Source organism: Panicum virgatum, chromosome 3K (genome assembly GCF_016808335.1).
Source record: "Panicum virgatum strain AP13 chromosome 3K, P.virgatum_v5, whole genome shotgun sequence".
NCBI classification, from domain to species: domain Eukaryota; kingdom Viridiplantae; phylum Streptophyta; class Magnoliopsida; order Poales; family Poaceae; genus Panicum; species Panicum virgatum.
The window spans coordinates 3,125,571-3,138,261 of record NC_053138.1 but is presented as its reverse complement, the minus strand read 5'-3'; the positions used below and the strand labels follow the sequence as shown (position 1 = coordinate 3,138,261).

Sequence of the window (12,691 nt, the reverse complement as noted above, 5' to 3'; positions counted from 1 at the left end):
CGCTGCAGCATCTTTCTATGATATCAACATTGATGTCGACAGCTTTTCATGTCATTTTGCTCGCTTGCTGGTTTCTATCACGCCCAGACTTGTGTCATCTGCAAGGCGATGATGGATCGTCTGCTGGTGCCAGCATCCGGGATATAGACACCTTCCATTCTTCCAAGCTGCCTCTCTGTTTCTGTTCAGACTACCATCTTAGCTGTATGTGACATGTATTCGCTAACCACATTTGCTTCAAATTATTGGCCCCTAACCCTTAAACATAATTTCTTCGAATTCGAACTACCATATTCCACACTTCATAAATTTCGGCTTTGTTACGTAACGACTACAGTTTTCTGTTCCAGTGAATTAAGCAGTCGCCTGAATGTCTTCCTCCAATCAAAATATCAAGAAAAAACCATGATGCACGACTTGGTTGAAGTCTCATCTCCACTTCAAATTCTTTCCTAATCTTCTGAATTCGATGAGCTTAGGATTGATGGCTGAGCCACTCTGTTCGGTTGGCTGTGGCCGATGGCTGGTGCTGATTCGCTGTGAGAGAAAAGTATTACTGGTGGCTGGTAGCTGATACTGATTTGATTTGATGTGAGAGAAAAACACAAAAAAGCCTCCGCGTGTGTCCACTGAGAAGGGCCCAAAAGGCCAAAATTCGTGGCAATGTCATCATCGCGCTTTTTTCATTTTTATATTTAAAAAAACAAAATTTCAAAAATATATGCCGAATAGGGAAATTTTCAAAAATGGGTGCATGTCGCACATCCAGTGGGCGAATCCCCTAACCCTGTTATCAGTGGGCGACAGGACCTAAATGTAAAAAAAATTTACATTTAGGTCCTGGCGCCCTGGGCGCATTAAACAGTAAACTTGTAAAATCGATATAAAATCGTAGAAACATAAAAAAAATACAAACTCAATTGTTCTGGATTCTATGAAACAAGATCTACAACTTTTGTTACATAAAGTTTTTCATTTGATCAATGTATCTTGCTCTATTTTAAATACCAGTTTAATGCACTTTTATTTAAATCTCAAGATCCATCTTTTGGATGCATGTCATCTTTGGCCAGAGTGTTGCATATGGTGAGTATATGCTTGTACAAAATTGGTAGGCCCAGAAAACATTTTTAGAATAAGTTTTTAAATTAAATCTTGCAATATGTCTAGTTTAAATATCATTATTTTATTTTCTAAGAGTTATAAAAAAATTTAGTAAATTTTAGATAAGAATAACTAGACCAAATGGCAACACGTTGAGAGAGAGACCCGAGCGGGCCTTGTCGTGGCGATTCCGCCCATCAGGCCCAGCACCGCCTCCTCCAATCGCAGCACCCCTCGAGGATCGCGCGGCTTATCCCCTTCTCCAATCTCCTATCCCCTTCCTCCTCTCTTCCCACACAGCCTCACCGGCAAGTCCATGCCCCTCCTCCCCACCGCCATGGCCTCCCCATTCTCCACCTTCTCCCCCACCTCCGCCGCGAGGGCCCTCCTCCCGGCCTCCACCTCCCGCCCTCTCTCCCTCGCCGCCGCAGCCTCCTCAGGTAACCACATCTTACATGTTTCCCAGCTCACTCATGGCCGCCGAATCGAATGCTCGCCTCACTCTCCAGTCTGCTCGCAGGGCGCGTTCCGCCGTCCAGGAAGGGGCTCGGGTTCCGCCGCGGCCGGTTCACCGTCTGCAATGTCGCAGCCCCCACCGCCGCCGAGCAGGTAAAGTCCACCCCCCCCCCACTCCCTCCCCTAATCCTCACAGCCCCCCCCCCCCCCCCCCCCCCCCGCATTTCGCACTCGACGGGGCCGTTTCTCAAATGCGCGCTCGATTCGCGCAGGAGGCGACGGCGTCGGGCGCCAAGGAGAGCCAGCGCCCCGTGTACCCGTTCGCGGCGATCGTGGGGCAGGACGAGATGAAGCTCTGCCTGCTGCTCAACGTCATCGACCCCAAGATCGGCGGCGTCATGATCATGGGCGACAGGGGCACCGGCAAGTCCACCACCGTGCGCTCCCTCGTCGACCTGCTCCCGGACATCCGCGTCGTCGTCGGCGACCCCTTCAACTCCGACCCGGACGACCCGGAGGTCATGGGCCCCGAGGTCCGCCAGCGGGTCCTCCAGGGGGACACCACCCTCCCCGTCACCACCGCCAAGATCACCATGGTCGACCTGCCCCTCGGCGCCACCGAGGACCGGGTCTGCGGCACCATCGACATCGAGAAGGCCCTCACCGAGGGCGTCAAGGCCTTCGAGCCGGGCCTGCTCGCCAAGGCCAACAGGGGGATACTCTACGTCGACGAGGTCAACCTGCTGGACGACCACCTCGTCGATGTGCTGCTGGATTCTGCCGCATCGGGGTGGAACACGGTGGAGAGGGAGGGTATCTCCATATCCCACCCTGCCCGATTCATCCTTATCGGCTCTGGTAACCCGGAGGAAGGGGAGCTCCGGCCGCAGCTGCTGGACAGGTTTGGGATGCACGCGCAGGTCGGTACGGTCAGGGACGCTGAGCTCAGGGTGAAAATCGTGGAAGAGAGGGCTCGGTTCGACAGAGACCCAAAGGCCTTCCGTGACTCGTACAAAGAGGAGCAGGAGAAGCTCCAGGACCAGATCTCATCCGCACGGAGTAACCTTGGTGCCGTGCAGATCGACCATGACCTCCGTGTCAAGATATCCAAGGTGTGCTCTGAGTTGAATGTTGATGGGCTCAGAGGTGATATCGTCACAAACAGGGCTGCCAAGGCGTTGGCCTCATTGAAAGGAAGGGACAAGGTCACAGTGGAGGACATTGCTACTGTCATTCCAAACTGCTTGAGGCATCGGCTTCGGAAGGATCCACTTGAATCCATTGACTCGGGTTTGCTTGTCATTGAGAAGTTTTACGAAATCTTTAGCTAGAATGTTCTCGAGGTAAGATGCCCTTAGCCACAAATTTTGGCCGGAGGCCTCCTGTTCTGCTGTTATAATGTTATATGGGTATCGATTTTGTGTGCCTCTAGCATCATAATATAGAATCCATTGGAACGCATGTTATGAGGCGAGGATGTTTTTTCTGCATTTTGGTCTTCCTTGTAACTCAATCTTGTAGTGATTGGACTGAAGTAGAGCATAATATTTGCAATATATACTAATGCATTATCCTGTAGATTTGTTTGAATATCTAAGCGTATGGTTTTGACCTTGTGCAACCGCAGTACCAATATGCAGGTGCTGAGACAGCTTATATTGCTGTGTCAAAGAGGGGATGTTCAGTGGTAGAAGTTGAAATATATTTAGTTACTTTGCAATTTTTAAGGTATTTAAATATTTAATACATGCTTTTAAGGAAGTTTCATAGTGTTGGGATGCCGAATATTTTGAAAAATGAATATGCATTGTTTAGATGGTAATGAGAAAATTTAAGCGATCCTAGTTTGAGGCAATGAATTGATATGAAACTAAGTGTATAAGTACGTGAGGTGTAATTTGGCATGTTTTTCGTGATAACAGGATGGTAAAGGTAAACATCGAAACATGGGTGTACGCACACAATTGGCTGAGGTCTCACTGTATCAGTACTTTTGTATCAATCAAATGACATCTCTGTCGGGTTGTTCCATTTCAGAATTTGGGTAAATATTGCTCTCAGTTTAGTACTCTGAGCTGGCATATTGATAAGATTTTGTCTTTGCAACTTAGCTATGGGCTTTGTTATGCTCAATTGTATGCCAATTGAGATTTGAGCATGGCTTGCTTGTCAGCCAGATATATCCTATTTTTTTCCCTAAATAGTTTCATCACTCACCTTTCTTTTTCTAATGCTCGCTCATTCTGAAGGTTTTGTGAGCTACTAAAGTTTTTGTCTGCCTCAGTATCTCTATACCTTTTGTAAATATTTTTCTCCGGCAGCCATTTCTTTACTGCTTATTCATTAGAGTGCTTTGTGTGCATAGTGCATGGACTAAAGTTGTCATGCCCATTTTATTTGGTTTTCTAATTGGATAATGCTGGTTTGTTGGATATCGTTACCCAATTTTGAAGGTTGCTAGTTTTGTCTACAACTTTTCTCTAATGCTTACGATATGAAAGTTTGTGCACTTAAATTTTTGGTTTGTATAAATGGATAATGGTATAGGTTTGTCAACCTCGATATCTCAACATTTTTTCCTAATTAGTTTTGTCAGGTCAGCTATGTAAATCGGTTGTCTTGTTACCTTCTGACCTTATTTTATTTGCTGAATCACTTAATACTGACTAGTCCGGAATATTTTGTGTTGTTAGATTGAAGTTTGTTATGCGCATTTAGCATGGGTTTCTCAATTGAGAATGGTAGGTTTGCGGGCCAGATTGGAATTGGTTTCATCTTTGTTAGCTTTAACTTTTGAAACTTCTTTTTCGCTCAGCCAATGCTTACTAGTCTCAGAAGGTTTTTTATGCTTGGATTAAAGTTTTTCTTCCACATTTGTCATGGTTTTGTCGATTGAAAATGGTAGGTTTGTGCTGACCCAATTTGTCATGGTTTTTGTCCATTGAAAACAGAGAGTAGCTTGCTCGTTCTTATTTGTCACGGGCTTTATAGCTTGGACTGCAGAATATAGCTCGGTTATCGTTAGCGCCATAAACACGTCTAGCTGTGATAAGTTCTTGTAGGTCATTTTCATTGTGGTGCCAAGAAGCGCAGTGTTTGCATGCCTAGCAGAGAAGGCGTATAGCAAGCTGCTTACTGCTAAGCATCTCTATATAGCAGCATCAGCTTTCACGAGTGGCGAGGTGTTGTAATCGATGAGAGGCAAGTTGCCCCAACCATCGTACACGACACGGCTCTTTAAAGAGTATCACTGCGAAATGCAAAATGACAACATTCATAGGCTTGTAGAAACCCCAAACCTGATGGTATTTTAGCCACGTTTCTACATCATACATGGAGCCATTCCAAAGAAGTATTCTATACACACTTTTTTAAAAAAATATATATAATGTACACACATTTTAGGAGTGAGAAACCTTTGTAGGAAATCAAGTTTTGTAAGAGCATCTCCAGCAGTCTCTCTTTTCTCAATCCTACTATCATATTGGAAGAGTTGATAAAAAATATTGCTCAAGCAGTCCCTTTTAACCTTTTTCTTTTTCCGATAGTTATTGAGACAATCCAATAATTCACCCTAACCCATAAGTTGCGAGTAAGCCGGCCTCAAATCAATGTGTGTGTGTTCTTTTTTTTTTTTTGAGGGGTTCAAATCCGCTTGTGTCCCTGAAATTTAGTTCAACCGACAGGCCCACCTACCATGGCAGGCTGGAGTTGGGCTGCCCCAAAAACACCCTTGGCGTCCACGGTCCATCATCTCGGCCGCTTCCTTGTCCCTCGTCACGCTTTGCTTGTTTCCGCCGCTCCTCCCCCCGTCGTGACCTCGCCGCCGGGCGAGATGGGGTTCGTCGGCGACACGCTGCAGTCGATCCGATCGATGCAGGTCCGCCACGTGCTCTCGCAGATCATCAGCCTCGGTCAGTGACGATCTCTGCCACAGCCTCCTCCTCCTCTTCGTCTCTCCTGATTCTGTTTTCTGGAGCTCAGATCAATGCGTTGCTACTTGGGGAGCCGTGTACTTCTTGGGTTGTGGTCAGTCCCCTTATATTCAGATTTTGGGAGGGTTTTGGTCTGTAAGGTCGTGGACGGGGGTTCTCTTGATCTGCTGCCGCCGTCTTTTTCTTTCTTATTTTTTCCTTTTTTCCCCTTTTTTGCCGAAAGAATCACATGGTAACAAGAGTGAAATATGAATAGCAAATGAACTGGATGACAGTCGTAGAGAGCTGACCTGGGATTTTCCTTCCTCCCTGCTCTCGCTTAATGTGTACTCTCGAGAAATGTCTATACCTCACACTATTCTTTTGCTTCCAAAGATTTTTGTATCAGAAATTTGTGATTTTTGAGGGGGATCGGGAAGGGTTGGCTTGCTGTTACCACGTTATGCCTTTGCTAGTTACTGGTTGGGGTATAGTATAACCCGTTGCCATTAGATATTTTCCCTCAACCATGATGGAGTTTTGTAACTCCTAAGCGTTCCTCTTGGCAGGCATGATTGTTACCTCAGCGTTGATCATATGGAAGGGATTGATAGTTGTGACAGGGAGCGAGTCCCCAGTGGTAGTGGTTCTTTCTGGTAGCATGGAGCCTGGATTTAAGAGGGTGAGTTATCTCCTTACACAAATTGGCAATGAGCTCAGTATGTTTGTTGTTTGCATCATATTTACACACTGGATGCTTAGCTGCTAGGACATGGGATTGTAAGCAGTGATGCTGGTGGTTTGCTATTTTAGTTGGTTGTGGGCTTGGTCTTTAGTTGGATGGCTCATGCATTTTTCCCCCCTTCCCATGATAAAAATACCTCTCTACACATGACTGATCGACCATGATTAGCTAGCACCAATCTGAACTGCAGAAACTACTGCAGAAAGAGGAGAATTTCCATTCTCTTACAAATGTATGTGGTCCTTTAGAAGTTCTGGTAGTTTGCACATGGTGAATGGCTGCGTAGTTACTTTAAAATTCGGATTTTCCCTTTTTAAGATGTGTGCCATTCTAGCTGCTGATCCGTCATGGTAAATATTATCTCCTGCTTAGATTTGACTTCAAGGTTTATTATCTGTATCTTTATGAAGTGCCAGCATCTTTTGCACCAGTATGCCTGAATGGCTAGTTATCTGCTTTACAGGGTGATATCCTGTTTTTGCACATGAGCAAAGACCCTATCCGCACAGGAGAAATAGTTGTTTTTAACATCGATGTAAGTCTACTGCTTAGCTGTGAATAATCAGATGGATCACGAATTCATCAGTTTTTTATGTACGGCTCGTCATAATGTCTAATGTCTGCCTATACATTTCTCTGGAAACACTAAAATATCATTTAGCTGTTATCTATGTAGGGTCGTGAAATTCCAATTGTGCACCGTGTGATTAAGGTAAATACAATACATATTGGAGTCTTAACAGTTCACACCAAGCAATGATATTTGCTCTGAAGTTCCATGTTTTCTCTTTTCTCTGGCTCGGTTTGTTTACTCTTCTCTCTCTGTAGGTCCACGAACGTCAGGACACTGCAGAAGTTGACATCCTCACAAAAGGTATCGTTTCTTTTGTGACCAATGTTGTTTTTAGATTATTGAGCTACTGTCTGATATTGAATAATGGAGAATGATAACCCACAACTGCTAGTAAATGATCTGCGCATGTCTCTGCAATGTATTCTTTATTGGCCTTTCAGGTGACAATAATTTTGGGGATGACCGACTTTTATATGCCCACGGTCAGCTTTGGCTCCAGCAACATCACATCATGGGACGTGCTGTAGGGTGAGAATCCTCAACGAGTCACCGTAGACAGCATTGACCTGTTGCAACACCTGGTTAAAAATGATATTTGACTTTAACTTTTATACTGTGAATAGCTTTCTTCCATATGTCGGCTGGGTTACTATTGTCATGACCGAGAAGCCAATTATTAAGGTACGCTCATATTTGCTGTTTTATGCCTACCTGAGAACATTTTTGCAATATGTTGATATGGCATGTCACGCATTCTCCTTTCTAGTGTAGATTAGGCAAGTAGATGGTTATTTATTTTCTAGATAGTTCTCAGAATTAGTATCGAAAGGGCTGCTTAGATATGTTGTCTCTTGCTGCAGTACCTGCTGATGGGTGCACTGGGCTTGCTGGTCATAACATCGAAGGATTAAAGATGTCAACCTCATCATATAACTTTTTCTTATGGTGTGAGCAGTGACCCTATGATGCCATTCTGTCCCACCATGTATCAAATGGAAAAAATTTAACTTTTATGTATTTTGAGCATGACATTAATCTAGTAGTCAGTTTCTCGTACAATGTCTATCTTTTGATACTTTATAGTTCATGAGTTGAATCCGTAATTGCAATTGATAAGGATTACTTCTCATTTCTGGAAAAATCTTGGTATGCCATCCAAGGGCAGTCTAATGCTGATAGTACCACTGGAATTTGACTGATTTGAATACCAAGCTAAACTTGAGGTTATAAGAACCTAAATAAGAAAGGAGAAAAACCGGATGCTGAGGGCCTTTGTAAACTACACCTTCAACAAATAAGCATAAAATTAAGAAAAGAAATGTTAACATGGCTTGCAAATGATATTCATAGAGGATAATAGGATATACAGGTACATTTTTACCTTGACATTAGCATAGACTGGAAGCAACCTAGCCAACAGATGTAGAATTACACGTCGTCATAGGGGTTGTATTGGCAGGTACACCGTGGTTGACTGGGGATGCTTCTAGACTGAAGTCCAAATTGTAATGTGATCTAAAACGTGGACGGCAGATTGACAGGCACATGCATCAGAATCAGAAGGTGATCCAATTTCTCCTAGACAACAGGACCCAATTTGCGTGCCATCTCAGCATTCAGGTGGTTTCTCCAGTCTCGAACTTTTCCAACCCTGGAATAAGTGGAATTATCTCCATTGGTAGCGGACCAATCCAACCCTGAATTTGAGTTATGAATCAGATTAGTGATCCATTGAAATTATCAGAACATACTTGGTGTGGTTCCTGGCCTAAAATTATCAGACCTGCAAGTTTCAGGTGTCAACTGTCATGCCGGAGCATACTTTATGAGATGTTGACATGATGAAGTCGACAGGTTTCCATGCCATCTGTTTGCCTCAATCTGACTGGTCAAGAGTCTCACTTGCAAGGCGCTCGATCATCTGCCGGTGCCAGAATCGACATGATGTTGAGATCCAATTTTGGAGTTCTGACTCGCGGTTTGAATTCCAAACTGTTCTGCCGGTATCATTTTCGTTTCATCCCATGGTCTCTGGTTGTCACTGCTGGGGCGGCACTTTTGGGTCGCAGACTCGCAGTTTTGCTGTACTTTTGCAGTACCAGGGTTACTGGACCAGCCGTCCTGCATTGTTGTTCGGTCTCTGGTGACGGTGACAGTCTTTCAGTAGATGGCTAATCTTTGTAGTTTTGATGGAGCTTTGACCTCATTAATTTTCCATGGAACTTTTATTGTCAAAAATGGTTAGGTTGTTGCCAGAATGATTTGGATTAATTGCTCCATTTCTCTTCTAAGCTAAGGTCAATTCCTCTGAATGGAGGGTGCATTGCTTGTGGATAGATAGGAGTGCAGCTGAATATATTATTGTTTTGTTTGTGATGGAGAGATTTTGTTGTGCGAACTAGAAAAAGTCAAGTTCAATTTTATGTGTCTGTCCTTCAATTTCTCGATGATAATAAAATTTCTTCCTTGGGATTCTCCTGTTCGTCTGTAGTGGATCAATATTGAGCTATTTTAATGTCAGATTCAGATGGTTCCTACGCACATTCTGAGTTTTTTTTTTGATAATTGGTTCTAAGAACATTTAAGAAGAGGCCGGCAAACTGGTTAAGTTTTGAGTACCAGCCATAATTACAATGCAGCCTTGACCCGCCGGAAACCTAAACGGGAAATTAGTTCATACGCATTTTCTTCAGCTGCAAGCCTATACCTGCACTAGAACATGACATGGCCAACACGGCACCAACGCACGTACACATTTCTTTAATCTTTTCCTAGACAGAAGGAACAAGCAAATGAAAGAAAGGTTTGTTCTTTTCCCACCACCATTAGGTTTGTAGTATGCCTAAACATAACTGCACGCGTTAGTTTAATGCGCCACACTAATCTTGTCAAACCTGTCTTTGACCAGATTCAGTGCAGAAGCACATTCACACGTATCCTTGCCATCCCTAGAATGTGCCAGTGCCACAAATAGGAACACCAGGTCCCAACCGTTCACTCCAAAACTAGCTCGTCTTTGTTCCTTATCAGTTTGAGGGAGTCTTTGAAACTCCTGTTCAATTTTGTGCTAAAACAGAGGTTCGATTCATATTGCATTTTTTTATCCAGGTTGTGTGTGATTTTGTAAAAAAAAAATCCACATAATAAGAGAACTAAGAACCTCGAAATTCATTGAACTTATTAGCTGTAAAAAAAAGTACAAATAAGTAAATAAAAGAGGAACCATTCTCGCATATTGTCCTCTTGAATCTTGATGTCGGCAACATACACTTTAGTACAATCACTCAATATTCTATGTTGGGATGTTTAGCTCCGGCGAAACATCTTTGCTTTCTGACAAGTATTTTATGCACCGTGTATGGAGATTGATCCAGCAAAGGTTGATGTTCTTTTTAAAAAAAAATAGAAAACACACACTAATTGTGCCAAACTTGGCCACCTTTTCATGATTAAAATACCCAACACATGTTGATGTTGCTTGCCATTACCAAGCTATACTTTCTGACAAGTGGTGTATGTAAAATCCAAGTGTCGTGCAATTCCACACGTGCGCAACAACTGAGTTTGCTCTTTGCTGGGATCGACGACGTTTAGCCGACATCAAGCGACGATCGATGACGTGGAGAGGCAGATCGAAGTGCTCCCTCTTGCGACACGTGTGGTTGTTGGTCCAGCAGACAATGAACATGGAGGGCCTCGTGCGACACCTTTCGACGAAAAAGGTGCGACACGTGCTGGGTGCGTCGTGCATGACGTGACACTTTCCTGAACAGGTTTGATCCCTAGGTTCCGGTGGCCTGGCCTGGCGACACGTAACAGCCCATTAGGGTCGCTATTACTGGCCGGTGAGGTGATCTAGGTAAAAGCGGTAGGGATTCCGGTGTGTGAGCATTGATTGAAGGGCACGACAGATCAGATGGATAGTTTCGTGGGGTTTGTACAGCACAAATGTTTTCTTTCTTTTTGCGAAGAATTGAGTTAATAAGTCCGTAGTGTCAAATTTGACACTACACTATCGTGTAGTAAGACTAATGTGGTTTTTTTAATTACACAGTACAACTCAAATACTTATATTTTTTATGAACACACGTATGAAATCCTACCCGTATAAGTATCTTCAAAGTCTGAGCCGGCAAATCCTATCAGTTTCATTCATTCGCTCCTAAATATATCCAAGGAAGCTTTCTTTATTTAACTTAATTAGCTTTTCTTTTTCTATTTTACTTATATAAAATCCCATGCAAAATAGCATGTGTAGTCTGTTGTGTAGATCACCTAACTCAATATAAGCCTTTCGGAAAATTCAGCTAACCTGGATCTTATGCCGTGGATGTTCATTTTGCAAGCAAGGACCTGATCGATATATTTGGGCAACACAAAATTGACCAAATTTAGCTCAGTTGAGTTCGATTAGGCCAGTTCAATAGGTGTAGTAAATTTCCTAGAAGTCGGGAGAACGTGGAACTTGATAGTTGACACCCACTGTGATAAACTAGGCAGCTAGCTTCCGTTACTACACACGTTGCGAGGCGACACGTGCCTCACGATTTGATCGATTCAACAACCACCATAGTGTGTCATGAAGAAATAACTGTGCGAACTCCCTGTCGCGCACATTCTCTCAACTATAATGGCTACTACTAATAGAAATTGACCAAGTCTAAATATTGTTTCTTGCCAAAGGTTTCTAGACTGAGTGGTCAAGGCTCTCTGGCGCCACCCCATAGGTTTGGGATTTGAATCTTGACTGAGACGAATTTCAGTCTGTGGGTTAAAAAATCAACTACACAATATTGATTTTGTAGCAATTGATCGATAACATGTTGTACGACATTGTTACTCACAATGTATTGATATTTCACAAGAAAGTATGTCCAAAACGTAATACTTTACCTTCTACAATTATATTCTGAACTATTTAGACCTCAGTTTATCAGTACTATGCAGAAATATTTTGGCTAAGACGATGCATAATAACCAGCTCAATTGCTAGTGCTCTGGTCTAGAATTACATTAACGCCCCTTTTCTGCTAAGGCTTTTTTAAGTTCTCTGCAGCCAAACACCTACCGCGTAACCAAGAGTAAATAACCTCACTTCTGCGGCGCCACGTAGACAAAAGTGTAAGTTGGATATTATGGTATGACTATGGTTGTGAGCTGATATCATGTTTAATTTATATTTTTGAGGGAAAATGTTTAATTTATTTCGGTAATACTAAACATCCCCTGTTTTTTTTTCTGGCTAGCAGCAGATGCAAACATGTTTTACTAGAGCTAAAGGGTATAGTAATACTTAGCTCGATTTAAGGCCAGTCTTAGTGGGAGTTTCATGGAGAGTTTCATGATATTAAATATCATCAATTTTGCTGGCGTGGCAAGGAGAGAGAAGATTGGAGTTTTGAGGAGAGTTTCATCACAATGAAACTCATCTGGGACGGTTACCTAGTTTTCAATCTAGATATCTGTGCCCATGAAACTCCTACTGAGACTGGCATAATTAACCATGTTAAGGGTGGTAAACACATAATTATCAGTCGACATCATTCTGAAATTACGGGAGCCTACCCAAGTAGTAATAAATATCCATTCACCGACCGGCTTTTAGGACACGTAAGGCAGACAGATAGAGTAGCCAGAATGCATTGCGCGAATGAAATCGATGGTCAAACGGATGTGAAATCTAACCTACTATAGTACTATATGGTCAGAGGACTACAGGATCCCATCACCATTGCAGATTCCTGCATTTTGTTTTGTCGAAAGAGAAGACGAAATTGGATTTTGTTTTGCTTGAGCAGTATACTTTCTTTTCAAAATGCTAATTTCATTCATGTATACGGAGTACAGTATTTCCCATTGCTCATATGTTTGATTCTTTGATAGTAGTATTTTTATTAC

At 43.0% G+C, this 12,691-nt stretch overlaps 2 protein-coding genes across 2 annotated transcripts; both read left to right on the top strand.

The window, feature by feature from the left end:
• Positions 1-1,333: 1,333 nt before the first annotated feature.
• Positions 1,334-3,152, top strand: LOC120696814 (magnesium-chelatase subunit ChlI, chloroplastic). The gene is made up of 3 exons (XM_039979824.1): positions 1,334-1,544; positions 1,625-1,713; positions 1,833-3,152. Exons 1-3 carry the CDS (start codon positions 1,421-1,423, stop codon positions 2,889-2,891), a joined length of 1,272 nt encoding a protein of 423 aa, XP_039835758.1. The 5' UTR covers positions 1,334-1,420; the 3' UTR covers positions 2,892-3,152.
• Positions 3,153-5,307: 2,155 nt separating this feature from the next.
• On the top strand, positions 5,308-7,926 carry LOC120696815 (signal peptidase complex catalytic subunit SEC11A-like). Its single transcript, XM_039979825.1, has 8 exons — positions 5,308-5,474; positions 6,044-6,156; positions 6,683-6,754; positions 6,896-6,931; positions 7,048-7,093; positions 7,234-7,321; positions 7,417-7,474; positions 7,654-7,926. Exons 1-8 carry the CDS (start codon positions 5,396-5,398, stop codon positions 7,702-7,704), a joined length of 543 nt encoding a protein of 180 aa, XP_039835759.1. The 5' UTR covers positions 5,308-5,395; the 3' UTR covers positions 7,705-7,926.
• Positions 7,927-12,691: the final 4,765 nt, after the last annotated feature.

What these genes read in the sequence shown, in the direction of transcription:
- LOC120696814 (XM_039979824.1), top strand. Translation starts at nt 1,421, where the DNA reads ATGCCCCTCCTCCCCACCGCCATGGCCTCCCCATTCTCCACCTTCTCC. An exon ending in CGCCGCCGCAGCCTCCTCAG is followed by an intron (nt 1,545 to 1,624) that starts GTAACCACATCT and finishes GTCTGCTCGCAG; the next exon opens with GGCGCGTTCCGCCGTCCAGG. An exon ending in CCCCCACCGCCGCCGAGCAG is followed by an intron (nt 1,714 to 1,832) that starts GTAAAGTCCACC and finishes CGATTCGCGCAG; the next exon opens with GAGGCGACGGCGTCGGGCGC.
- LOC120696815 (XM_039979825.1), top strand. Translation starts at nt 5,396, where the DNA reads ATGGGGTTCGTCGGCGACACGCTGCAGTCGATCCGATCGATGCAGGTC. An exon ending in TAGTTGTTTTTAACATCGAT is followed by an intron (nt 6,755 to 6,895) that starts GTAAGTCTACTG and finishes TTATCTATGTAG; the next exon opens with GGTCGTGAAATTCCAATTGT. An exon ending in CCGAGAAGCCAATTATTAAG is followed by an intron (nt 7,475 to 7,653) that starts GTACGCTCATAT and finishes CTCTTGCTGCAG; the next exon opens with TACCTGCTGATGGGTGCACT.